The sequence below is a fragment of the Neofelis nebulosa genome, chromosome 7 (assembly GCF_028018385.1).
Source record: "Neofelis nebulosa isolate mNeoNeb1 chromosome 7, mNeoNeb1.pri, whole genome shotgun sequence".
Lineage (NCBI taxonomy): Eukaryota > Metazoa > Chordata > Mammalia > Carnivora > Felidae > Neofelis > Neofelis nebulosa.
Window position 1 is genome coordinate 8,908,899 of NC_080788.1, and position 27,678 is coordinate 8,936,576.

A 27,678-nucleotide genomic window follows, 5' to 3' on the forward strand; every position below is an offset into this window, starting at 1 on the left:
CAATGGTCTCTTTCACTGGGAATATACCGAACCAGAATTACAAGTGTGCAAGAGTAAACAAGGCTGGAGTCAATCTAAAGTTGTTTTACACTCTGTTTTATTAAAGTCAATGCATTTCCGCTCCTATGTGCAGCGCCTAAGTTTGCCTAATTGTAGACACCCAGGGTGAATGCTAATGCAGGCAGAGGACAGTTGGAGATCTGAAACCAAGGCCCTTTTCTGACCTCTACAGGCCATTTGGAGGAAAAAAAAAAAAAGGAAGCTGCTTCTGGAAAATTACAGAGCAGGAGGCATCACAGACCAGGAGCTGAGGGAGATGTTTCCTGGATGCTTCTTTGCTACTCTGATTGTGCTGGACACAGGCGTGCCCTACTTTTCTGCAGCTCCGCTATTCATGTTTAATAGGTTACTGAGGCAACGGGTAGGAGGTCATTCTCAGGAGACCTTTGGAATGGAAATTAAGATCTCAGTCATTCAACACATATTTAACGAAGGCCGTCTTGTCTTGGACACAGTGCTAGGCCCTCAGCATATAGCAGTGAACACCATCATCTCTCTTCTCCAAAAACTGCAAAGTCTGATGTGGGGCAGTGGCGGGGGGTGCAGGGGTGGGGGGAGAGATAGACAAACCTTTAGGTAATACCACGCAGCCAAAGCTATGATGCGGTTTCTACATAAGAGTCAGGTAAGGGAAGGCTACAGGGAGGAGGATACATATAGGATATGATAAATAGAATAAGGCACAGAGGTGGAAGCAGAGAGAGCAAAAGAGTAAAGTGCTTTCCAGAAACTGAAACTGTTGTTTTATGACTTTGGTAGGGGTTTGTGTTAAGACAGGAGACCAGAAAGTTGGCCAGTGGCTGGATCCCTAAGGGCTCAAATACTGGCTTCCATTTGCATTTTATCCTTGGGACCATGGGAGGCCACCAAAAGACTGTAAGCAGCAGAAATGGAAACAAATGCTCATTCCAAATATCATCTGGCTGCACAGAGAAGGGCTGCAAAGGAGGCAAAATCACAGGCGAGGAGAGCAGTGGGGGAAATCACTGCTGAAACCCAGGTGAGAAGTGAATCAGGAAGAAAGATCAGGGGACGGGTGGGTTCAAACCAAAGCTAAGAGCCAGGCTTGGCCAAGACTTGTGGATTCATGTATTTTGTGAAGGTTTGAGTGCCTGCCTTCATCAGACATTGGGCTGTGCGTTGGACACACACAAAAAAGCAAGAAAACACAGACTCCTTGTCAAGGTGAACAAGTTTAGGAACTTGGAGGAAATCATGAGGAAGTGACTTTGAACCTATGCGTTTGAGGTGGAGTGGGGGGCATTAAGCAGGGATGTCCAGGACAAGTTATTTGTATTTGAATCAAGGATTGAAAACAACGACGATCCCGCCCTTCGTGGAGACAGGGAATTACTCTGTGGCTTCTGGAAAGCCCTCAGGGGTCTTTGTAGAGCCGCTTTTCCCTTGGAGTGCAGACCCAGGGGTCAGACCGCCTGTGTTGAAACCATGGTCCTACTACTTAACTGGCTGCATAAGCACAGGCAAGTGTTTGCCTTCTTATGCTGAGAAACCTCACCTGTCAAAGAAGGAAAACAAGAGGGCTTACCTCACAGGGTTAGCGCGTGAAGCGTAACACGACTACAGATGCAGTGGTCATAGACTATTGTACATGGAAGGTATTCATGTTCAGCACATGGAGTGGGAAATCAGAACTTTTCTGGGAGCAGAAATCAGCTCCATCACCTACTGAAAGTGCCTTTAAGTACAACTGAACCTCACTTTGGAACTGGCAACTGGGATGCCTGGGTGGCTCGGTCAGTGCAGTGTCTGGCTCTTAGTTATGATCTCAGTTTATGGGATTGAGCCGTGTATTGGGCTCTTTGCTGACACCACGGAGCCTGCTTCGGATTCTCTCTCTCCCTCTTTCTGCCCCTCCCCCGCTCACACGCCCACGCCTTCTCTCTCTCAAAAGTAAATAAATAAATAAATATTAAGAAAAAAGAAAGTGGCAATAATGATGCCCATCTATTACACAGAATGGTAGTGAGAGCTTAAAAGAGTATGAGCCGAGTAGGAAGACAGGTTTTCCTCCCCTAATAAATACCTTTTAAAATAACTTCCTCTTCAGACTGAGGCATGGGTGGGGATCGGTTGATACAATTCTGTCAAGGAACATCCATTCATTCAACTTCCATACTCTGGCCAGCAGGGCGGTCAGTCTGTTTGCTCCCTCACTCTGTCCCACAGCTAGTATACAGAACTGACCTCGACACCACTTCTTGTCCTGACCCCCAGAGAATGAAGCCACACTCAGATACCTCAAATGAATTGTTCCCAACAACTGTACTTCATTATTATTAGTAACATTTTGCGGGGGGAGGGGGGGGGAGTGCGGGTTGGTAGTAATACGTGTCTGCTGCTAAGAAATCATTTTAACCCCATTCACCCTAGAAAAGATCATCAGAAACTCCTAATCAGAATAACCAGTTGTTCCAGGCTCCCATCCATTGCTCTATTCTGTCTTGTCATGAGACCCAGATGTGGTTTATTTGGTAATTCTTCCACAAGTATGCAGTCTCTTCCAAAGAGAACTGAATCCATTTTTCTTCGTGGCCAAAGCAGGCTCAAAATATATACATCCTAGAAGACCAATTTATGCCATACGCTGATGAGAGGGCCTCACCTTCTCCCCAAAAGTTTTCCATCTCAATTTGTGTGTGGCAGTATGGGGCAAAGGCACTATCTAGCGGTGCCCTGCTTTTGTAATCATGAGTCTGATAATGAATTTTCCCTCACTCACTCTGTTTATAGGCTTTACCCTGCACCTACATTTTGTGTGTGTGTGTGTGTGTGTGTGTGTGTGTGTGTGTTGTACGGTAGGGAACTCAAGCTCAAGTCCATCCCCATTGTGTTGAAATGCGTGCAGTAGATGATTTTAAGTCATATGCAATTGTATTCTTTTTATTAGGCACTGAAAGACCATAATACAATCCATTTTTACCCAAAAATGTCTTTTTACCGCTTTCTTTTTTCTAAACAACACTCTTTATCAAGAATCAGTTGGGCACTCATGAAGCCAAAGTGCTGCATGAACAAAAGAGGACATCTGTTGAGAAGACAGCAGCAGGCTCCAGACCTAATGAATTATTTTTGCCCAAAAAAAAAAAAAAAGCTCTCATGGTGAGTACCCAGGCTACTGTGTCTGTGTCTTTCCAAGACTGGAGCCTTTAGGGGGCTGGAGCAGGGTGGACCAGCAGGGCTAAGGGAATCTATCACTCTAATGTCAATGCAAATGTTCAGACCCACCATGCAGGCCACTGTCCTGAGTCCCTAACAAGGATGACTTATGGCAGGCATTTCACGGACGCTCCTTCTCTTGGCAGAGAGCAGAGGCTCCCCTTGGAACATGAAACCGACTCTACAGCTCGGCTGTCCAGGCTGGGAAATAAAAGCTGTGTATGAGAACTCCTCCTCTTAGGGATGTAATGCGACCTTACTTGTGTTGGCATCCCTCAAGGTGAGCTTGTAACTCAAGAATCAGGTTATTTTCAAATGTTCCCTGTGGCTCTGAATCCTTTTTTTCTGGAGGCCTGGAAGCAACTGGAGCCAATGGATGGAGTTTTTGGATTCTCACCGAAAAGATTGCAAGAAGTGGCCAGGCAGCCAAGTTGGCCCGAGGCACAGGGAGCCATGTGCCAGCTCCCACTGAAGTGAGCCTGTGGTCCAAAGCACCTGGATGAATACTGCAGCCACTGGCGACTCTTAGAGATTCTGCTCCTATATCTTCTCTGCTCTATCTAAACATTTGCACAATACAGGCCAGGGCGAGGCCACTCTGTTCCTTCTTAAGCTTGCCTCACATGGGAAACAGTCTTCCGTGGCAACTGTCAGTTTGGGAGGCTGAGATGTGCACATGGCAGACAGCCTTTTAGTGAAATCACTTACCTTTCCTGTAACACAAACTCTGATTTGAGACGGAAAATGAAGGGATTTGAGGGAAATAGATGGGATTTCACCGAGACCTTAGGTGTTCAGGTTTGAGGCGGGGGGAAGACACATTTGACTGCCTTCGATGTGTCAAGAAGTATGCTAGATGCAGGGAGAGATAGCAAGAAAATATCAGGTGTGTGTGTCTTAGACGAATCCACCCATCAGCCACTGGGGGTGGGGCTATAAAAAATGCACAAATAAAATTGTAAATAGAAAGCGTGCTTTAGAAGGCATGCCTGAACAGTACAACAGGGACACAGAAGAGACAGAAGAAAAATGTGATCATGTTTGAAAATTCAGAGGGTTTTTATGGAGCTATGTGGCTCAAGAAGTGGTGTGTGTGTGTGTGTGTGTTCACACACACTGTATATGTGTGATGGGATAAAATAAAGCTGTGTCCTATGGCAAACTAAAGAGTTTGGATAATAGCGGAACCTGAGTCTATAAAGAAGATTGGGGCCAGGTTGTGCAGGGATCTTTTTCCTGTAGGAACCATGAAGCTAAGAAGTTTTCTATCACAGGAAAGTGTCAAGAGCAGCCAGTAGATTCCACCCTTAGGGGGTCATGGAAGTGTGATCCTTATGGGATCGCAAGAAGCATTGTACTTCTCTACCCTCAATAGGACTATCCTAAAGACATAACAAGCAAGCTACCCCCCTTTGCCCCCAACAGAGAAAGTGTACAGGGCTCCCCCAGGAAACTGAAGCATCCCCACCCACACCCCTGCCAGACAGAGCACTGGATAACGACGGATACAGGACACCTGTGCCATGACCTGGCCCCGACATCACTTCTCTAGACTCTCATCCCACCCCTGCACACTTTGAACCACATCTGCTTCCCATTGGAGCCTCCCACTCCCAGGAATTGTTGAGTGATCTTGTTTGGCTCTGAGTTTGGTGGAAGAGGGTATTCAGAACAGTTCACCATAGTGGTTTGGCCAGCAAGAGACATGTCTGGCCAGGCTGGAAGAGCCACTCCTATGACTATCTGGAGGTGACTTCCCAGTGAGTCCTCTCTTCCCCCACAGACTGAAAACTGGTGAGGTGTGACACAGAATGGCCTTCAGTCCCAGGGGCAAGAGAGGGAAGTAAGCTCTCTCTCCAGGTCCTCTGTTCCCTACAAACTCCTTCCCAGCTGACTTGCACCTGGGCTTACTTGTTCAAGACTTCCACATAGTCCCTATCTCACTGGATACAACTCTCCTTCTACTGATGCACCTCTGGCTTCTAGGAGTCCTTTCCAAATGGACATGTCATGGGCCCCCAGTATTCAACATGGCCCTAAACTGCACTCATTATCTCTCACCTCACTGCAAACCTGCTGATCTTCAAATATGGAAATGTTACACCTAGGGTACTCATGCTATTGAACTACCAGCACAGCAGGGTGTCCAATCCGTCAGTCATAAGCAAGTACTTATGCAGTGGTACTGATGCATGCCTGCGGACATCACTCCTGGGCATGCTTCTGCGGAACATTCCTTGTCTCTGCCAGCACGTTCAGAATAAAATTCAACTTTTCCATCAAGGCACGTCAAATGTTGCTTGATCATCTCGATGCCAATCTTAATTTCATCTCTTGTCACTCCCTTCCCTTACCCGCATGCAAACACATCTTTTAAACCGGTCACGCTCATCATTTTATTTCAAGCTGTAACCCCAACACAGGGCTTTTGCACAATCTCTTTCTACTTCTTAGCATGCTTCTTCTCCTTTTTACCTGAAAACCCTTGTACATCCTTCAAGAATCACTTCAATTATCACATCTTGGTAATGTTTCCCACCACTGCTGCTCCATTAGATTTGGTGATTCCAACATTGTCTACCAACACAAGCTTCACAAAGGCATGTGCCACTGTATTAAAGTGTGTATTGCTCATCTTTCCCACTGAACTGCAAACAACTTGCAAGCAGAGTGGGTCCTTTTCTCTGCATCCTTAGAGGTTAGTAAAGTACAGGACACATAATAGGTGTTCAATATATGTTTGTTACATAGACGAACCACATGTTCCATGTCCCTGGCTTTCCCCAAACATGCTACATAGAAATTTACAATGTCCTGATCACTTTCTTCTCAGAAACCTATCAGGTAATGAGAAGCTCATCCCATAAACTAATTTGAGCTGGGGAACAAAGTGGTGATGATGAGTTAGTATTATTTCTGTCCTTCCTGACAGTTACATTTTCAGCAAAACTATCTTCTTGACTCCTCAAAGCAAGGAAAGAACAGAAACTTTATGTTATCTTCTATTTAAGAGTGGAAAGGTTTATGAGAGAAGTTCAGGACTGCTGTTATCTGGGATTTGAATTCAATGTCTTTGTTATTTCCCTTAAACATCTTATATATGTTATAGACATCTGAGTGTCTTAGTGCAAAGAATGGATATAGGATTTCTGAACTATAGCAAAGAAATTTGGAAAGGAGTTGGAAAAAGAAGAGACTGTAAATAATAATAGTAGTGGTAATAATACTACTACTACTAATAATAATAACATCAGCTCCTTAAATCATAGCACACATGACTTTCTCCTATGCCTTGGGGCTACATTATGGCAAAGTTTTACTGTGTGGTTTTCTGCTGGTCTAGAGGGTTGCTATGAGTTTTTTCTGAGATGATTGTTTCCCAAATCTCTTGGTGGTGATTGGTTTATCAAGGAAAGTATTTGGCAGTATTTGATCTCCAGTTTGTATTATTTCCTTTTCCCTGGGCCCACCTCAAATAAAGACTATATTTTCCAACCTCTCTTGCAGCTACCTGCAGTCATAGGACCTCTTTCTAGATGGTGGGATTAAGGAGAAGCATAATGCATGGCTTTTGAAATACAGAGACTGTGTTCTTCTTTTTCCATCTTTCTCATTGCCGGCTGACATGTAGATACAAAGGCTGATGCTTTAGCAGCCATCTTAGGTTAAGAATAAAACCAACCAACACACAGCAGACCTGGAAGCCCATACAAGTTGAGTGCTGGACACCATGTACTTATGATACCAGCTCTGGCCTACCTCTATATGGAAACCACACAAAAGAGAAATAGACTTCTGTTTTACAAAAGCTACTGCAATTTTGGATTTTCCATCTCTCAGAGCCAAACCTAACCATAACTAAATATATATATGGCATCTGGACAAATGTAAGTTTGATGTACCATATTTTCTCCATCTTATCTGTCATTCAGTACCTGTCTTCCATGCCCCTTCTCATCCTTTCTGCATGGGCCCTGTACATGCCGTCGTCTAAATCTCTAATCTATTTGCCTCTGCGTGCTGAAGGCTCTTGCTCCATTTCACTTATTCTATGACATTCCAACCTCCTACACTCTGCTCCTATGTAACCCCCTTCCCAATCCCCTCCAGGAAGAGGGAGTACTTTCCAACCATGTGACTTTAGGTAATGTTTTGTGTAACTGTGAAAGGACTCATACAGAATGTTCTACTTGTACTATGGAGGAAAAGAAGCCAACATTGTTGAGTGCCTGCCATGTGCCAATCTTTTATATTATTATATACTATCTTGTTTCATCTTCATGATAACTTTATGATAAAGATATGATATAGACATGTTCATCTCAATTGTAGGTATAAGAAAACTGAGGTTTGGGGAAATTTAATTGGTTGCCTTAGTTCTCATAACAAGTGACTGCCAGATTCAAGATATGAGCCACATCTGTCTGAGCCTGAAGTGAATGATTTTCCCAGTAGGGCTTGCTGCCTCCCAGCATTATGGTTAGTGGCCTGAATTCATAGGATTTTCAAGTTTGTAGAAACCATTGGCCATGTCTTATTCAGTATTGTGCCTTCTCCCTTAGAACCTAGGACGGCTCCTGGTTTATACTGGATCTATAAAATATATACTGTTAAAACAGACCAAGCATGATGCTTGCAAATTTTTGGTTGGTCAGCCTTTCGTGTTCAATAATTCAGAAACTAAATATGCTGCTAGGACTCTCAGAAGTCTCAGTAGGGCTCACAATTTGTGCTGAGGAGCTCAGATGCTATAGTAGGAAGACAACAATAGGAGGTAATACTCATATTTAGAACAACTTAAACAACCACATAGAAATCTGGCTGAGAAGCCAAAAAGTAGCCTCAACTCCTCCTTCCAGTCTGCTCCGACTTCAAGCATAGGAATGGAGAGGAGCGCAAAATAGTGTTGAGAGGATCCATGGTACTCCTGAAAGCAGCCCATTCTAGCATAATGGCAGCATGCAAGGGCTCCAAAGGCCACCTAACTATGTCTGTAAAACGGTATAATTATGAAGTAGCCAGTCTCTATGCATAGTGACACTAGAACAAAATCTGGAAATAGGTTGCTGAGCTCACGTGGGCTGGTTTTTTGCACCAACACTGTAGTTTCTGATGGTGAAGAAACTACTTAGCTGCTAGTCCAATGGTTAGGGACTTGGAACTCACTACAACCCTGGGGCTATGGGATGGCTTTTCTTCCCTGTCCTGACCCCTCCTCCTCTTCCCCTCCCTCATCCTTGTTGAAAGCACACTCCTGGATCTGCCGGTCCAGCTCAGAGAAGCTTCCTTCCTGGTCTGAGCTGTTGTCTGTACTGTAATCAATCTCCTCCATGCAGGGGGGCTCATCATCCAGTTCTGAAGTGACGCTGCTCCTGCTGCTGCTGCATCTGCCATGGGTTCCCAGGAAATGGGAGAAGAAAGGAAGGAGAGGAAGGGAAGGAAGGAAAAAGGGATGAAGAATACAGAAGGGAAGGGAAGGAGAGAGGGAGGTGGGGAGAAAAGAGAGGGAAATGAAAAGAGAAGTTACAAGGAGCGTTTACAAGTGATTGGAAAGGAAGAATGAAAGTTATCCTCTAGGAGTTGTAATCTCAACACTCCCTGTTCTTCTAAATATGTTTTAGGCACAGTTTTCTGTGTCCTCCACCATTATTTTGAGATGCGGGGAGGAAATCACATAAAATCTTTGGGTTCCCTTCCTCCTTTGCAAGAAGAATCTGCATTTCTAAGTCCAATCAGAAGACTTCCAGTCAGAAGAGGTGGACAACCTCACATATTTAAGATCTCTAAGGTTTTTTGGGCTCAAAGTGAAACATCTGAGAAGGGTCTCACCGAGTATCAGAGAATGTCATGTCAACTATGCCCAGGGAAGAGTGGAATTGGAATTCAGGTAGCGGAGACCAGAAGCTTTAATGTTTCTCACTGTAACTCACAGCACTCTGAGTCCGTGCATTAGTTCTCCTTCATTATGATGGATGGTTTATTGGAGTTAGACAATTAATCCAGGTTGAAATTAATAAAGGAGGGAGTAAGTAAGTAGGCAGACAGCATTCCTTTTCTACTGTGCTTGTGCTTCCCATCATCTGCCTTCTCTCCCTTTTATGTTAGTTTATTCACAAATGGAAGATCAGCAGGGGTTGACCAGTAAGAGGTAGCAGGGATGGACAACAAACCTTGACCACATATTGTGAGCAGGGGATATTTCCTCCCAAGGAACGGTGTATCTACCTCATTTGCATGAGGTACCTTCTTTCCTGAAGACTTTCTAATCACTCCCTACTTAGGACTTAACCAATTAGGATTAACAGCGTGCTGGGTTTCTACTCTGTGATTTATAGAAGGCAAGCACTTCATAAATCAGGCAAAGCCGTTCATCCACCTGGCTTGCCATAAACAATGAAAATGGGTAATCAGCAGCACAGTTACATGTTAGCTTGGGAAATGAATCAGAGTCCAGTTTCTTAATTGTCTACTGACTGATGGGAGCAGCTTCCATGCTCTCCAGGCCCTCAGTTTCCTAAACCGAAGGTCTGGTGGGACATTGCCCGAATGGAGAGAAAAGGGAAGAAATATGAACCGTGTTTCCACAGCACCACAGCATTAAATTGTTATCATATTTTACAGGCAGAGTTGTGGGTGATAAAGCAGCTGAGTAAAGGAAGGTAAGAGCTGCCCAACTGTAACATGAGCTCAAGTCAGCAAGAACTGATTGCCTTGACTCAACTGTCACCCTACCGGGGACTGAGATGACATTCTGTACAATGTCAAGAGGCTGAGCTTAAATCCTGCCTATGAGACCTTGGAAAACCCCTCAGTCTCACAGAATGTCAATAATAACACCTCAGGAGGTGTTGTGAATACTGAATCAGAAAGCACACAGATGCTATCTAGCAGAGTGCCTTGCAAAGTAAAAGCAATCAACAAATGTTAATTCCACCGTGCTACCCTGGACATGAAAGAAGACCGAGACATGGTGTTGCAGGAGGGTGGACATTGCGATTTGTTGGTTCACACCTGGGTTATAACTACAGCAAAACCATTCAGACTGGCACGGCTAGTAACTTCTCTGAGGCATCATTTTTATCGTGCTACTCCAAATGCAGGAACTCGCAATGACTCTTTCTTGCTTATTAATGGCAATATGGTATTGATGGTTGGGATGTTCTCTCCAGGGTCCTGTTGGCAGGAGTCCATGAGTGAACTACAGGGTCAGTCTTCCTCTAACGAGGGCCTATCTTGCCTCCACTGCGGGGTCTGCTCTGGTCACTGATGGACCTGGACCTTTCCTACCACAGCCAAGTTGTCAGGCTGTCCCGGTTGTGATCCTCCAAACACACTGGACTAAGTGTTTTTCCAAGACTTTGTTCAGGTAGCCAAATTCTCATATCTAAAATGAATTTCCAACTCCTCAGCATCCAACAAAATGTGATATATCATTTCTAAAAGCTCATCTTCATTTCCACCGAATGACTGCTTTGATGGCTTCATCTTTTTGAGATTTTCTTCTTTTAAATACTAATCTTCACATTCTTAAATTCTTTTTATCCTTAATAATGTTTCCAGGCCTATTGTGAATCAGGCCCACATCGTTTGCTCATTCTATATTATTCTATAGAATGTCTACAGTGTGGGGCGCCTGGGTGGCGCAGTCGGTTGAGCGTCCGACTTCAGCCAGGTCACGATCTCGCGGTCCGTGAGTTCGAGCCCCGCGTCAGGCTCTGGGCTGATGGCTCGGAGCCTGGAGCCTGTTTCCGATTCTGTGTCTCCCTCTCTCTCTGCCCCTCCCCCGTTCATGCTCTGTCTCTCTCTCTGTCCCAAAAATAAATAAAAAACGTTGAAAAAAAAAAAAAAGAATGTCTACAGTGTGCTGAGACCTACAATAAACAGTTGCCACATTGAACATAGAGCAAGTATGTATGTAGAAACATCTATGTTTTGGACCATCTTTGGGGGAATTACTTTTTATTTGAGTTCTTTTTCAAAGATTTTCTATACTAATTACACCATAATTATCACATTAGTGATTTTACTGATTTCAAACAAATGTGGTTTCTTTTGTCACTGAGATATATAACATAAAATAAGCGTATAATATATTGTTAAATTACATTTTATACATATATGATATTATACATACATATATATATATATGTATATATATATATATATATATTTAATTTATATATGCAAAGACCTAAAAAACTTCATGTCTCTCACTTATTTTCCAAAAAAAAGGTAAGTATTGTAATAAATTAGAAAATCAAATTACATATTGAGGGATTTCCTCTTCTGTATAGACAGAGAAGACTTCTCTTTTTTCCTCCTCATAAATTATCCTGGATATTTTAAAACAAACATAAGAAGAGTCTGAAATGTGGATGAAATATGGAGGGAAGGAAGTTGACGAGATGAGGTCTCAGGACTAATGGATAATACAGTGGTGATCTCCCTGTCTTTTGTCTTTGCCCCTTACATCCCTGACTTGGAGCTAGACAAGCTGACAATGTGGAAATACTAATAGGTGTGGAGAAAAAGAGCTCCAAGAGCTAGTTCTCTCTAGCCAGATGGTAAGGGAAGAGGAAGTCTATCAAGAAAGACCAGTTTAAACCATACTAGCTTGACTTGAGCCAAACACCACTGAAAAACCAGTGGGCCCACACCCATCCCACCAAGAGAAGCAGGGAGCCTAGACTTCTACTCCCACTAGACTGTAACAAGGTGCCCACAATCCCTTCCTTTCTCCCAAGCTGAGGCATAAGAGTGGGTAGAATAGGGAGCCAGAGCTTTCATTCCTAGTGCCCAGTAGTGAGGTCCCTTACCCATCAATACCACTGGAGGCCATGGGGGAGCCTGGACTTCCATGCACAACTGTTAGTAACAAGACTAACCCCACCAATGCCAGTGGAGGGCAGCAGAAGGGCCCTCTTGCCCCTGTGATCCAGAGTGATATTAGTGAAGGACTAGAGGGGACCTGAAACTCTCCCCACTGCCCAGTAGTAACAAGGGGCCCTCTCATGCAAGGTGTCAATGTGGCTAAATGGGGTACCTAGACTTTCACCCCCACTTGGCTGTACAAAGTCCCTTCTTCTCCTATCTGGGTTGTGCCAGAGGAGACCAGTTTAAACAGAAGATTCAAATAAAATCTTAGTCTTATAGCATAATATTCAAAATGTCAAGGTTTCAATATAAAATTATTCATCACACCAAGAATCAGGACAACCAATAGATACAAACACCAACATGACAGAGAATCATCCAGTGAGGATTTTAAAGCAGACATCACACAAGTGCTCCACTGAGAATGATGGATATACATGAAAATAAATATAATGCCTCAGTAAAGAAATAGAAAATCACAGATATATATATATATTATAATAAATATCTATAATATATATTATAATATATAATATATAATTGTAATATAATTATATTATATTATATATACATACACACATATATGTATATATGATATATAATGTAAACAAAATATAAAAAAATCAAATTAAATTTTAGAAGTGCAAAGTGTACAATAACAGAAATGTAAAATATGGCAAAGAAATAGAAAGTGTTGCAAAGAAATATAAGGCATAGAGGAGAATCAGATGGAAAGTTGAAAATTGAAAAATAAAAATAAATAAATGAATAAAAAATTCAGCAGATGGACTTAACAGCAGAATCGAAGAGACAGGGGAAGGATTTGGTGGACTTGAAAATAAAACAATAGAAATTACTCAATCTGTACATTAGTGAAAATAGACTAAACCAACGAGCAGGACACTAAGACCCTGTGCACTGTAACAAAAGATCTAACATTCATTCCATCAGAGTCTCAAAAAGAAGAAAATCTGAAAATATATTCAAAGTAATGGTTGAAAATTTCTTAAATTTGGCAAAAGACATAAGCTTACAAGTACAAGAAGCTGTGAAACCCCAGACAGATAAACTCAAAAATATCCACACCAAGACAAATTACCACCAACCTTCTGAAAAACAAAGGCACGTCAAAAATCTCAGAGGCAGTGAGAAACATAGGGAAATGACACTAAAGAAAAAAAAATATTTGAATGGCAGCAGAGTTCTCTTCAGAAATCATAGACACTAGAAGAAAATGGCACACTCATTCTTCAAGGCTGAAAGAAAAGAACTATCAGCCTAGAATGCTGAAATCAGAAAAAAAAAAATCCAACAATGAAGGGAAAATTAAAGGCATTCTTATAGGAAGTAAAGTTTTGAGAATCTGTTGATGACAGACCCACCCTGTAAGAATGGCTAAAGGGAATACTCTAAACAGAAATAAAATAATAAAAGAAGAAATTTTAGAACACGAGGAATAAGGAAAGAACATCAAAAGAGGAAAAATATGGATAAATACAAAAGGTTTCTCTTTTCCTCTTTGTTTGACAACATAACATTGTCAACTTGTGTGACATGTTCTCCTTGTATTATATAAATATTGAAGATCATTATATGACAAATGGGGGGCAAAGAAGGTACAGGGAGGTAAGTTTTGTACAGTTTGCTTGAACTGGTAACAATGTGACACCAGTTGATCGTAACAATTTGTGTGTATATAATGTCGTATTTTCAGAACAAAAAATGTTATACGTAGAGATACACTCAAGCACCTATAGATAAATTAAAATGGAATTGTAAAAAATATCCATTCACAGAAGACAGGAGAAAGAAAACAGAGATAAAAAAAAAAAGAGAGAAAGTACAAATAGAGAAACAATAAATGGAAATCTTAGCCCTAACATACCAATAACATTAAATGTAAATGTTGAAATACACCAATTAAGCGAGATTGTCAGAGTGGATTAAAAATGTGATGAAACCATATGCTGTCTATAATAAATCACTTAAAGTATAATGACATAGGTACACTGTAAGTGAAAGAATGGAAAAGATATTCCATACAAATATTAATAAAAAAAAAGTAGGAGTGGCTCTATTAATATCAGATAAGGTGCTGTCAGAGTAAAGGAAATAACCATGGGCATAGGGGTATATGATGATAAAAATGTCCATAAAAATGTGTATACACCAAACAAAGTTGCATAAATATGTGAAGCAAAAACTGATAGAACTGAAAGGAGAATTAAACAAATCTATAATTATAGCTCAAGACTCCAAAATTCCTTTCTCAATGGTTGACTAAACAACTAGACAGAAAATCAGCAACAACACTGTCAACCAACAAGCTATAACTGACGTTAATAAAATACTTCACCCCTAAACAGCAGAACACATATTCCTTTCCAATGCACATGGAATATATACCCATATGGAACATATCCTCAACTCTACATAAAGCTCAATAAATTTAAAAGGAGCAAAATTGTACAGAGTGTATTAACTGACCACAATGGAATTAAGCCAGAAATTGAAAACAGAAAGATAAAAGGAAAGTTCCCAAACACTTGGAAAGTAAGTAAAAACACCACTAAATAATGCAGAAGGTCAAATAGGATATTTCAAGGGAAAGAAAAAAAAAATACATTGAATTGAATGAAATTGCAAATATAACCTATCAAAATCTGTGAGACATAGAGCCATGGTGAGAGGGAAATTTATAGCAGTAAATGTTTACCTTAGAAAAGTCTAAAATCAAAAATCTACTATCTCAGGAAGTAGAAACTATAAGTGCAAAATAAACCCAAAGCAGGTAGAAAACAAGGACAGAAATAATAAAAAAATAGAAACCAATGTAATTGAAACAGAAAAACAATAGGGAAAATCAATGAGAAAAAGAGCTGACTGTTTGGAAAAAAATCTATAAAATTGACTAACCTCTAACAAGCCTAACAAAGAAAAGAACAAGGAAGCACTAAATACCAATATCAAAAATGAAAGAGGACTATCACTTCAGATTCTGCAGCCATCAAAAGGATAAGGGAATACCACAAAAAACTCTATGCACATAAATTTGACAATGTAGATTGTATGGACCAATTCCTCAAAAAGTAAAAACTACAACAATTCACCTACTATGAAATAGTTCACTTGAATAGTTCCATAACTATTAAGAAAATTGAATTTATAATTTAAAACTCTCAAAAAAGAAATCTCTAAGCCTAGGCCCAGATATTTTCACTGGAGAATTCTACAACATGATTAAAAAAGAATTAACACCAATTCTACACAATCTTTTCCAGAAAATAAGAGGAGAGAGAACACTTCCTATTCATTTATGAGTCAAGTATTACCCTGATACTAAAATTAGATAAAGACACTGAAAAGAAAGAAAGAAAACTACAGACAAATATCCATTATGAATATAAATCCTTAACAAACTATTAGCAAATTGAGTTCAGCATTATATAAAAAAAGAATGACACACCCTGACCCAGTAGAGTTAATTCCAGGGATTCAAGACGGGTTCAATATTAAAAAAATCAATCAGTGGAAGCCATACATTAATAGACTAATGAAGAAAATCACACGATCATATAAATTTATGCAGAAAAATCATCTGACAAAATTAAACACCCGTTTAGGGAGAACTCCAAGAATAGATAGTCATAAAGGGGGACTTCCTGGCCTTGATAAAGAACTCATATGAAAACCTACATCTATTATACTTAACAGTGAAAAACTGAATGCTCTTTCCTATGATTAGGAACAAGTCAAGATGTCTAATGTCATCATTGCCTTTCAACAGAGTGGTAGAATCTTTAGTCAGCTCAGTGAGGCAGGGAGAGAATATAAAGGTGTACAGGTAGGAAAGCGAGAAATGTAACTATCTGCCATTTGGGGAATGTACAAAAACAAAAACTATGAAAGAAGCAAAAAATAACCTCTGGAACTATAAGTGAGGTCATGAGGTCATAGGTAACAATATCAACATTCAAAAATCAACTATAGTAGTAACAATGAACATTTTAAAATCACCAGACTTTTATAACCACTAAACAAAACTGAAACATCTAGGCGTTAATAGAACAAAACACATCCCAGACTTGTATGCTAAGAAATGCAAAAAGCTGATGACAGAAATCCAAGAAGATTTAATAAATGGAGGAATGGACATGGCTTAGAAGACTCAACATTGCAAAGATGGCAATTTTCCCTGAAATGACACACAAACATAATGCAGTCTTAACAAAATTCCAAAAATACTTCTGTGGATATAGAAAATGTAATGCAAAAATCCGTGTGGAAAGGCCAAGGAAACAGCTAAAACAATTTTGAAAACAAAAATAAAGTAGGAAGGAGGAATCACTCCATTCAATTTCAGGACATATTGTATAGCTATAGCTAATCAAGACTGTATGCTTCTGGCAGAGTGATAGACACACAGATCAACAAAATAGGACCGAGAATTCAGAAATCTATCCATACAGGTAGATTTAATAATCTACCAACTAATTTTAATAATCTATCCAATTTATTTTTGACCAAAGTATAAAACTTATATTTGACCAAAGCAAAAAAGCAACTCAACCACTAGGAGGACTTATAATTTTGCATTTTATAAAAAGCCAAGAGATTTTGCAAAAGAAAGACATCAGAAAACACGCAAGACCTCAAGAAACCTAAAGCTATGTGTTTTCCTTACAGATGTGAAGGTTGGGCTAGGGGAGGACTTTATGTGAGAAAGTCTAAGCAACTCAAAGATGAAACAGAATAAAGATCTCAGAAATGAGAAAGACATGGTCAGAAAAATGTTGATGAGCATACAGCTACGTTAAATATATAAGGCTGATCTGGAAGTGATGTTTATAAAACAGAATATAAATGTTATAAATCTTGCCAATGTAAAAACGATGTTACAACTAATACAAATAAAAATGATGTATGAATTGGAAAAGAAATCCAAATCAGAATCATTGATCATTTACAGGGTGACTCGATAGGGCATATATGAAATTCAAAAATAAAAACAAGAAATAGAGGCTTAAATTTAAGAAAGTAATGTTAACAAAGTAATAATTGGAAAGCTCAATTACTGAAAGGGGGAACAACTTGATGAATAAAGAATACAGATAACATGAAAGATTTGGGCCCCCCAAATTGTACTTTGAGTATAAACAGAATGATTCTGGTTGCTGAAACCCTAAGGCCCTCATGAGAAACAAACATAAAATGACCATGTAGATATTCTTTCAAAAGCCTAAGTACATGGAGCTCCCATTGGAGGAGGTGAAGGATATAGCCTGCCCAAGGTGAATGCCAATACAAAATTACAGATCACGTAAGGAAATAATTAATTCACTTTAAGCAAGAATCAGCAGCAATAAAAAAGCAGCATAAGCAGATATCCACAAACCTGAAATAATATGACGATCTGGGAAGAGGCTACAGAATAAGGATATTTAAAATGATAAGCGGGCTGGGACACCTGGGTGGCTCAGCCTGTTGGGTGACTGCTTTGGCCTAGGTCATGATATCTCTGGTCCCGAGTTCTAGCTCCACGGCGGGCTCTGTGCTGACACCTCGAAGCCTGGAGCCTGTTTCAGATTCTGTGTCTCCCTCTTTCTCTGCTCCTCCCCCACTCACTCTCTCTCTCTCTCTCTCTCTCTCAAAAATAAATTAACATTAAAAAAATAAAATAAGATAAAATAATTAGCAGGAGCAGCTGGGTGGCTCAGCTGTCGTGTCTGACTTTGGCTCAGGTCATGATCTCACCGATCCTGAGTTGGAGCCCCACATTGGGGTCTGTGCTGACAGCTCAGAGCCTTGAGCCTGCTTCGGATTCTGGGTCTCCCTCTCTCTCTGCCCCTCCTATGCTTGTACTCTGTCTCTCTCTCAAAAATAAGTAAACATTAATTTTTTTTAAATGATTAAGGGATTAGAATAAGTTCCGGAAGCATAATGAAAGAATTATATTCTTTTGGAAAAAAAAAAAAAGGCAAATGTGGAAATTGAACAGATTACCTCTAGAAGAAAAAATATACAATAAACAGCTCGATGGAACAGTTCAACAACACAAAAGACACAGTTAAACAGAGAATTCATAAACAAGAAGGTAGATGTATACGGGGGGTTTAGGTTAAATCGGTAAGGGGCAATCTTCAAAAACATAATAGTTGGAAGATGGTGGCTCTCAAATTGAAGAAATACTCTGGAAAGCAGGAAAATTTAAGAAACAATATGAAATCCAAAATTATGCACGTCAGGATGAATACCAAGAAAGAAAGAGCAAATAAGAGAAATCGGGAAAGAAAAGACCTATTGCCCTTAAATGAATGACATGTAAAGCAACAGATTTCCCATTAAAACACAAATAAAGTGGGGAACTAGGTAAAGAGAACTCTGTGATATCCTGGCAGCTTTCCTATAAACCTAAATCTACTCCAAACTACAAAATTTAATTTTAAAAAGTTTAAAAAGTGACAGCAATGTTACACCTAGCCAGAAAAAAACAAAACAACACCAAACAATGAATTAATGTCTTCAGAATGCTGAGGGAAAACAAACCCCAAGCTGCAATTACAGACTAAAACATAAAAAAAAAAAAAAAAAAAAAAAAAACCTTTATTTTTTGTAAATGAGGGCAAAATAAATACATTTTCCCACACATGGATCATCACTGAAGGAACGACTAATGTGTATACTTCTGTAAGGAGGAAACTAAATTCATAAGGAAGAAATAAGCTTGAGAAATGAGTTGTAAAAAAACAGTTGCTAAACATGGGATCATACGAAAAATATGCTCCTACAGTCTGACCTTGGTTACATTTCAACAGTAAGAATAGAGTGACTTAAAATAGTGACCAAGAGAGTGTGAGTAGAAGTGACGTTTGACACTTTCCACCCTGGCCTTGGAGTTCCCTGAACGAGTGAGAGATCCTCCATGGATTCTACATTTTCTACTATATATTATATTATATTATATTATATTATATTATATTATATTATATATTATATTATTATATTATAATATTATTTATATATACATATGCCATAAATGATTATTTTAGTGAGAAAAATGATATTAAAATGTTTTTAATCTAAAAAGATAAAAGAGGGGCGCCTGGGTGGCGCAGTCGGTTAAGCGTCCGACTTCAGCCAGGTCACGATCTCGCGGTCCGTGAGTTCGAGCCCCGCGTCAGGCTCTGGGCCGATGGCTCGGAGCCTGGAGCCTGTTTCCGATTCTGTGTCTCCCTCTCTCTCTGCCCCTCCCCCGTTCATGCTCTGTCTCTCTCTGTCCCAAAAATAAAATAAAAAATGTTGAAAAAAAAAAATTTAAAAAAAAAAAAATAAATAAAAAAAAAAATAAAAAGATAAAAGAAAATTTGGGAGAAAAAAGTAGGGAAAGATATAAAGAAAAAAAGGAAAGAAAGTAAAGAGAGAAAGAGGGAAGGAAGGAAGGGGGGAAGGAGGAAGAAAGGAGGGAGGGAAGGAAGAGGGGAGGGAGGGAGGAATGAGGGAGAGAGGGAAAGAGGAAGGAGGGAGGGAAGGAAGGGGGAGGGAGGGAGGCAGAAGGAAGGGAAGGAAGGGGGAGGGAAGGAAGGAAGGAGAGAGGGGGGAAGAAGGGAGGGAAGGAAGAGGGGAGGGAGGGAGGGAGGGAGGGCAGGAGGGAGGAAAGGGGATAGATAGAGAAGATAAATTGCTAGTGGCAGGTGTCCCTGCAAGGGGTCAGTCAGGGTTGCTATATATATCCTTCCACTGCTCAGTCCATTATCTTATTTCCTTTGGATAAAATTGCTCACGCCTCGTAAAATGCTAGTAAAGTCATCCTTGACGTCTCAGCCTATCTATCTCATCTTGAAGGCAAAGCTGGCATCCCATCTCTTCTTTGAAATCTTGGCCAAGAACAGTGACCACTCTCCTTTCTTTCTCTTATACAAGCACCTAGTGGGACCACTCTCTCTGACGTGTGGCTGACATTACTGTCTAATATTCCTGTCAGTGTTAATAAACGATTCTACGTGTGTTGACCTTTGGCTAATTGCCAGACTGCTAGTAGCACTGTCCTCATGCCCAAGGCAGTGGCACACTGGCCCCCTCTCATTAGCTGTTTGCTCCTTCCAGGCAATTCTTCACCCTCCTAAAGAGCCTCACCCTAATGTTAGCCCAGCACATCAGAATAGTAAATAGAGCCCTGGCGTCCAGGGAGAACCTTCTAAGGGCAGGCAGCATTCTACATGGCGGGGAGCAGGCTTGAGTTTCCAAAATGAAGCTGCCAACATCATCAAGAGTTGCTCTCTCTGCAGCTTACAGATTCAACTACCTTAGCTCCTTCTCTCTTTCTCTCATTTTCCCAAACTGATGAATTCAACAAGAAAGAATCACAATATCCAACTTACATTAAATATAAATAAAAGGAACTGGGGCGCCTGGGTGGCACAGTCAGTTGAGGGTCCGACTTCGGCTCAGATCATGATCTTGTGGTTTGTGAGTTTGAGCCCTGTGTGGAGTTCTGTTCTGACAGCTCAGAGCCTGGAGCCTGCTTTGGATTCCGTGTCTCCCTGTCTCGCTCTCCCCTCCCCTGCTCGCGCTCTGTGCTCTGCCTCACTTTCTCAACAATAAATAAAACATTAAAAAGTATATTTAAAAACTAAAAGGAATTAACTTTATGCAGAAATCAAACTGTTTCCATTAGTAGGGTGCTTTTTTTTTTTTTTAAGTTTATTTTGAGAGAGAGAGAGAGAGCACAAGCAGGGGAGGTGGGGAGAGAGAAGGAGACAGAGAGAGAATCCCAAGTGGACTCCACAACCTCAGCTCAGTCTGACACGGGGCTCAAACCCACAAACAGTGAGATCATGACCTGAGCTTAAGTCAGATGCTTAACCAACTGAGCCCCCCAGGTGCCCCAGGAGGCTGCTCCTTCATACCCAGATGTGGGAAATGTATGGAGAAAACACCTGAAAAGTGATTTTATTTCTTCCTTTTCACCAGGATGCTTTTGATAGCCTGGGGACACACATTCAAAAGTCACTTTGGATGGTGTTGGAGAATCCTGTGATACAGTAGGGAAAATGTAAATCAGACATAAAACATAAACCCGGAGTCAAAGAAGCACAGCTTTGAATCCTGGCTTCAAAGATCAAGTGAGAAACAGGGATCTACCTTCTCTGCACTCCACTGTCTTCACCTACAAGAGTGGATCTTACCTGCTTTCTCTGTGCAATGATATGAGGGGGAAGCAGATTTCCTAGCACAAAACCTTGCCGGAATTTTCATTCCCCTTTCCTTTCCACAGCATTTGCAGACAAGGCATGAAAATATTTTTATCCTGGGAGGTTCATCATCTTCCTCCTCAAATATAAACCCAACAAATGCCGCTTGCAAATAGTTTCTAAGCAAAGCCATTAACAAGTCTCCATCCCTTGCAATTCATCCAAGCCAGCCTGTACAGCAATTTGCAAATTTATGATGTGATAGATAGAATTTCTTTGTTTTGATTTTTCATTTGCATATTTATTGAGATATGACGATCTTAATTAGTTCTGCCTTTTTTGTTTTGTTTGTTTTCTTGGTTGGGAAGAGACAGCTTTCCATAGTGCAAAATAATTCTGCATGCTAACAGGGTGACCAAAACCCAGCCTGTGGCATTCCTCTATGTTGATGCTGCTTAAAATGCAGCTTTGTGGATTCTCTTTTCACTTGTTTCCTCTTTAAATGCTGAGGTAATGCTAAAGACTTGGGTGAATGCCAGACCTCAAGAGGCAGCCACCTACTGAGAAGCAAGAGAACACTTTTAAGATTCCAAACACTTACACTCATCCTCCATGTTCTCCCCAGACTACCTATCACCCATCACCCATCACCCTCCACCCTCCCGAAAAAGCTGAGCCCTACCAAATGCCTCTTCAAAATGCAGCCCTGTAGCATCCTGGCTTTTTCGAGGAGAAAATGCAATGGAATTCTCTGGGAGGATGCATCCCAGAGGAGTATTTCGACACTCTGCTCACACTGGGCTTTTTGTCCTTGACCCTCTATTTAGTTTCTTCAGGAGCAGAGCTGTGTGAATTCTGTGCCCCGTCGGAGAGACACGGGCAGCCTAGCTGATAACACGTAAACACGTAAAGACAGACGGATTATGCCCGGTATGAATATCTCACCATCCATCATCACCCAGAACAATTAGCATGATTCCCCAGAGTTTCCCATTTGCCAAGTTCTTCACAGCATCACGAAATCTGTCACCGATTCAACACTTATATGAGGAAGGATATAATTTATTATTTCCCTGGGATTTGGGCTCTTTTTTTTTTTTTTTGGATTTGTTTATTAAAATAAACCCAGTAATGGAGAATTTCCTGTATACAGAGTAAAGCACTAGGCACCATTGGTAAAGGGAAAAAATATTAGCACTGCTAATCACCTACTGTGTGCCAGATACTTTGCATTTACTTTCATTTCACTTAAAATACATTCAGATATGTGTATCTATGGGGCAATATTATGATTCCGATTTTACAGTTGGGAAAAGAGAGACCTTGGGCGTTTAGGAAATGTTCTCATTATCTTAAAGCTACACATGGCACGAAGATGTCCGATATTCAGATAAGATCAAGGGTTCCTGTATCCTTCAATTTAATCAGTAGATACTGACATATACAAGCTACTTTGCCTCAGGATGAAATGGGAGGAGATATTAATTCAGCCAAAATCAGCCATGGGCTCTGTCAAGTGGTCTAGAGTTCTAGAAAATGTCCGATGTCATTCTCACCAAAAAGTCGTGGTGATAAATGTCCTACTTCTTACTGGTCAAATGAATCTGTGATGATGTCGGCTATGTGGTCCAAATTCTTCACAAAAGTAGAAATGCCGAATAAAACAGGATGAGAGTGGGTGAGGAAAGAATGAAAACAAAAGTGGGGACAGACCGAGAGAGATGGAGTGATGGAGATGGCCTGTGAGGTGTTTAGTAACACTTGCTCAACCAGGTTGCCAGCAAGTGTTTCCCCCTTAAGTTCTCATAACTTCTATGAGAAGTGAGTTGACTTAAGTGGCCTGAAAAAAACCAAAATATGTAGGATGCTGGTTCACCGTGGAGGATCGTCAGGAGCTGAAAAATTTGGCAACTGTATGACTGAAGATTTCTGAGGGATCCACTGAGGTTTCAGACATGCACTTTGAAGTCTTCATCTAGAACAGCTGATGAAGAACCATGAGCCAAGTCAATTCATTTGCTCAGTCCTTTTGTTAGAAACTGATCTGGTTGGTAGTAAAACAGAGTTGGGGTCTGTGGTGCATGGTTGGCCATACTCCGTAGCTAAGTGATCTAGAGACGTGAACTAACCCACAAAGGTATCCAACTCAAGAGCATTATGACCTGATGTCAACTGACCAAAGGTGTTTGTGGGCCAGTCTGCCACTTCAGAAATGAATGATAATGGGAGCTCAGGCTACTACCCACTCCCATACCTGCTCTCCACCATTCTCACCGTATTTTCTCATCGAAGAGCTCCAAGTGCACCCTCCCAAATATTTGTGGAAGACTACTAAAGAGCTACAACATAATGAGGCAAGCTAAAATAGTTGCCATTGGATACATTCCCTTGAACAGCGGAACACATGGGGCCGTGGAAGTTTCAATGGCCAAACAAAACCAAACAAAACCAAACAAAAACAAAAACCAAAAAACCACTCTACAGTGGCACCAAACAATCAAACTGTGATTGTGTCTCACTCAATTACACTGCTCTAACACTCACCATTATCTTTCAAGAACTTGAAAAACAACATTTTCTCACTGTCTGGAAAAAAACAAAACAAAACAAAACAGAACATCTAAGAGAAGTACACATTTGCCGAAACCACTTAGATTTCTGTGTAATGTTTGGTGCAACTTTCTGTGCTAAGGGGTATTGCCACTCAAATGTTATGGTAGAAGGACTTTCCTTTTCTTATATGCTTCAAACCACAAGTAAATAAGCCTGGTTACCGGAAATAAAGTAAACAACATTATCAAGGATAAATCATGCGATGGGAAAGGTCAGGGGTGATTTCTCAGAAAAAACAAAACAAATAACAAATGAAATTTAAAAATGTGGACATAGGTTTTGATCTTTTGAAAAATTAAAAGGTAATCTGTGCATTTATGTTCTGACTCATAATTTTATAGACAAATCTCCTTAAGTGCCACTCTGCACTTATTTCTATAACGAACGCTTAATGTTATAAATGTTTATATATCGTTGGTCTCCCATTGGAAATGTACGCATTTATTGCTCTCGGCCAATGAAAGCCGTATGCCATTCTGCACTGCCCTCATTTCAGAAAGTGCTCATTTTTTAACTCCTCCACATTTTTCCCTTTCTGACATGATTTTATGTTCTGGTGAACAGTTTTGACTCCTAATGACTCACAAAAGACATGTGAATAATAGTGCTGGAGGTACAGACAGTGAATACTAGTTTTAAAGCAGCTTGAGGCATGAGCACATTTAAGGAAATTAAGGGTAAAGAAACAGACGATAATGCCCAAGGCCAACGGATGTCTCTGTGGAGGTCACTGAGGAAATCCCCTTTTACTGGGGCTTAGAACCACCCCACTCCCTTCCATCCCCAGGAAACGCCATTTTGTGTCTGGATCTCCTTTGGTTACCATACTCTCTCCTAGATTTGTTGACACCTATAAGTCTAGATATAATTCCGGTTGAGATCACTTCTGATACAACAGACACATCCATGTGGCTGGTTAGCATGTGTGGTACCGAGGATGACCCTCTGATAAAGTCTGTGGCGAAAGGATGGGTCACGGCCCACGTTGCTGTCTTACCCTTGCTGGTCCCAGGACTGAAGTTATTATGTACTCCTTGAGCCCAAAGGAAAAAAATCCAGCTTTCCAAAATCTTGACTCTCACTAGGATGTACCCCATCTTTCATATCCTTGGCATGCACAGGTAGCAAGAGTGGTGAGAGACTGTAACCCCAAACTCCTCTTCTTTATTATGTTTCTTCCCCAGAGGGTTTAGAGTAAGTGGTTGAGACATTACAACATGTGGGGGTTTATCCACATCATTGTGAATCTATGCTTCTGTGCTGAGATCCCTTTATCCAGGGCTGAGGGAGACGTGCTTTCTCTTTTTGCTAGTTTTTTTAGCTCCCCTCAATCATACTAACTTAACTGGAGATTTGTAGGAGTCCTTTGATATGATAAAGAGCTTCATAGACCTCACTGTATCTTGTAAGATATCCAACCCAAATTGTAAGATTCATCTGTAGCCAGAAGAGTCTGCAGTGGTTGCTGGAACAATGTCAGGGAATCCTAAGTGAAGGAAATGGCACGCTCAAGTATAACATCAGGAACTGTCTCCAAAGGGACAGTGTTATAGGACTTGTACAGCTTTGATTCAGGAGATATTCCCATTTCTACAAATACCTCCTTCTCTCTCAACTCAGAATGCTGGTACATATTAGAAACTGAAAGCCTTATATGAGAATACAGCAGAATATAGCTTGAGGGAGAAGCTTTAGCAATCCTGGAGGAATGAGCCTTGGCTGAACAAAAGCATGGGTGAATGTAAAGTCTGAGGTCACACAGGTGGCTTTAAGTGGTTAGGTAGGTGAGTGTTAAAGAAGGAGGTGATTCAATAATATTACAACATGTAAATGTGTCAAATTCCCTTAAATATACACAATGTTGTGTCAAATACACTTCAGTAAAAAAAGCTCTGATTTGAGGAGCCTGGCTGGGTCAGTCAGTTAAGCATTGACTTCGGCTCAGGTCACAATTCGCAGTTTGTGAGCTTGAGCCCCGTGTCAGGCTCTGAGCCTGGAGCCTGCTTTGGTTTCTGTGTCTCCCTCTTTCTCTGCACCTCCCCAGGTTGTACTCTGTCTCTGTCTCTGTCTCTCTCTCTCAAAAATAAAAACATAATTTTTTTTTTTTAAAACAAGCTCTAATTTATGGTACAAATGATGGAACAGTTTTATTTTTAAATTTTTTTTCAACGTTTTTTATTTATTTTTGGGACAGAGAGAGACAGAGCATGAACGGGGGAGGGGCAGAGAGAGAGGGAGACACAGAATCGGAAACAGGCTCCAGGCTCCGAGCTGTCAGCACAGAGCCCGACGCGGGGCTCAAACTCACGGACCGCGAGATCATGACCTGAGCCGAAGTCGGCCGCTTAACCGACTGCGCCACCCAGGCGCCCCGATGGAACAGTTTTAAAGTGAGACCCAAGATAAATAGATAGATCTATCAATAGCTGGATGGACAGATAGACAGACATATATATATATATATATATATATATATATATATATATATATATCTTTTCATATATATATCTTATCATTTCTATTTGTTTTACTAAATTGCATTTATGAAGCAGAATCTTTATATAAACTTTATTTTTTTTACTTAGTATCAACATCTTAAACACATATTATAAGCAAAGTCTTTTCACAGCGGGCACTTTGTGAGCTCTCAGAAAACCTCAGTTGCTATCTCTACCCCTTAAGTTAATAGAGTTTTGGTTTATATCAATACTTCTATTATAGAGACTTGATATTACATACCTGGGGAGAAAAAGGAGCTTCTGTAATCTGATCTCTACTTATTTCTTTATCCCACTTTTCAAACTATATTCTCCTGTGTAATCCCTCCATTAAAGTTGGTCTCTCAGCTCTCCTCAAATCCATATGGGGCTTTGCTGTGCCTCTGAATTGGCTCAGAGAAACACATGGACTCTACCTGCAGTGCTGTCCTGGTAATGGACACCCCTGGTAATGGAAACCCCCATACGTCTGAAGATCAAGCCCAAATATTATTTACTTGATAAAGACTCCATCATTACACAGGCTAGAAATAATTACTTATTTGACTTCAGTGCATTGACTTACTGAACTTTCCTTTGGAGGTCAAAGAAATGATTCAGATTAATGTGTAACTCGTTCTTGCTCCTTGCTTTATACACATAAAATGCTCAAAATAAATACCGATTAAAAAATGGCAGGAAGAAAAAAACAACAAACCTTTCTTAACACAAGGGAAATGCACTCTGCCCCAGACTACGGATAATCCTATGTGTCTCTTTTTTTTTACTGGCCATCCACAGAAATTGAAGAGACGAGGTATTTAAGAAAATTTCACTTAAAATTTTGAAATTGCAGAATGACAGTACTAGAGTGGACCTCTTCTTTCCAAGATCATTTGCTAAAACTTCGATTTAATTGGTGTTTTTATGTGAGATTCTAGTTGGCTTGCCATGGACAGATCTTTGTGCTCTCGGCCCTAGAAACGTAAGGACTGGAGTCAGGTGTTTACAGTTAAAATGAAAGAGTCAGGGGCTCCTGGGTGGCTCAGTCGGTTAATAAGTGCCTTGGTTTCTGCTCAGGTCATGATCTCACAGTGTGTGTTTGATCCCTGCATCAGGCTCTGTGCTGACAGCGTGCAGCCTGCTAGGGATTCTCTCTCTCTCTCTCTCTCTCTCTCTCTCTCTCTCTGCCCTCCCCCTGCTCTCTCTCAAAATTCATAAATAAACATTAAAAAAAATTAAAAAGGCAGACATGGATAGAAGTTCAAAAATTTGCAGGATGGGGT

The 27,678-nt window shown here is 40.6% G+C and overlaps 1 protein-coding gene across 2 annotated transcripts in view; it reads right to left on the reverse strand.

Moving 5' to 3' along the window:
* AGBL1 (AGBL carboxypeptidase 1) overlaps nt 1-27,678 on the reverse strand; it is an 840,069-nt gene that overhangs the window by 77,050 nt on the left and 735,341 nt on the right. The window contains exon 23 of one of the 2 annotated variants that reach the window (XM_058736652.1): nt 5,609-8,624. The exons of the other annotated variant lie outside the window; for it this stretch is intronic. Within the exon in view, the coding sequence (XP_058592635.1) occupies nt 8,417-8,624 (208 nt within the window). The 3' untranslated portion in view covers nt 5,609-8,416. Of the gene's footprint in view, nt 1-5,608; nt 8,625-27,678 lie in introns of those variants that run through there. 2 annotated transcript variants of the gene reach the window in all.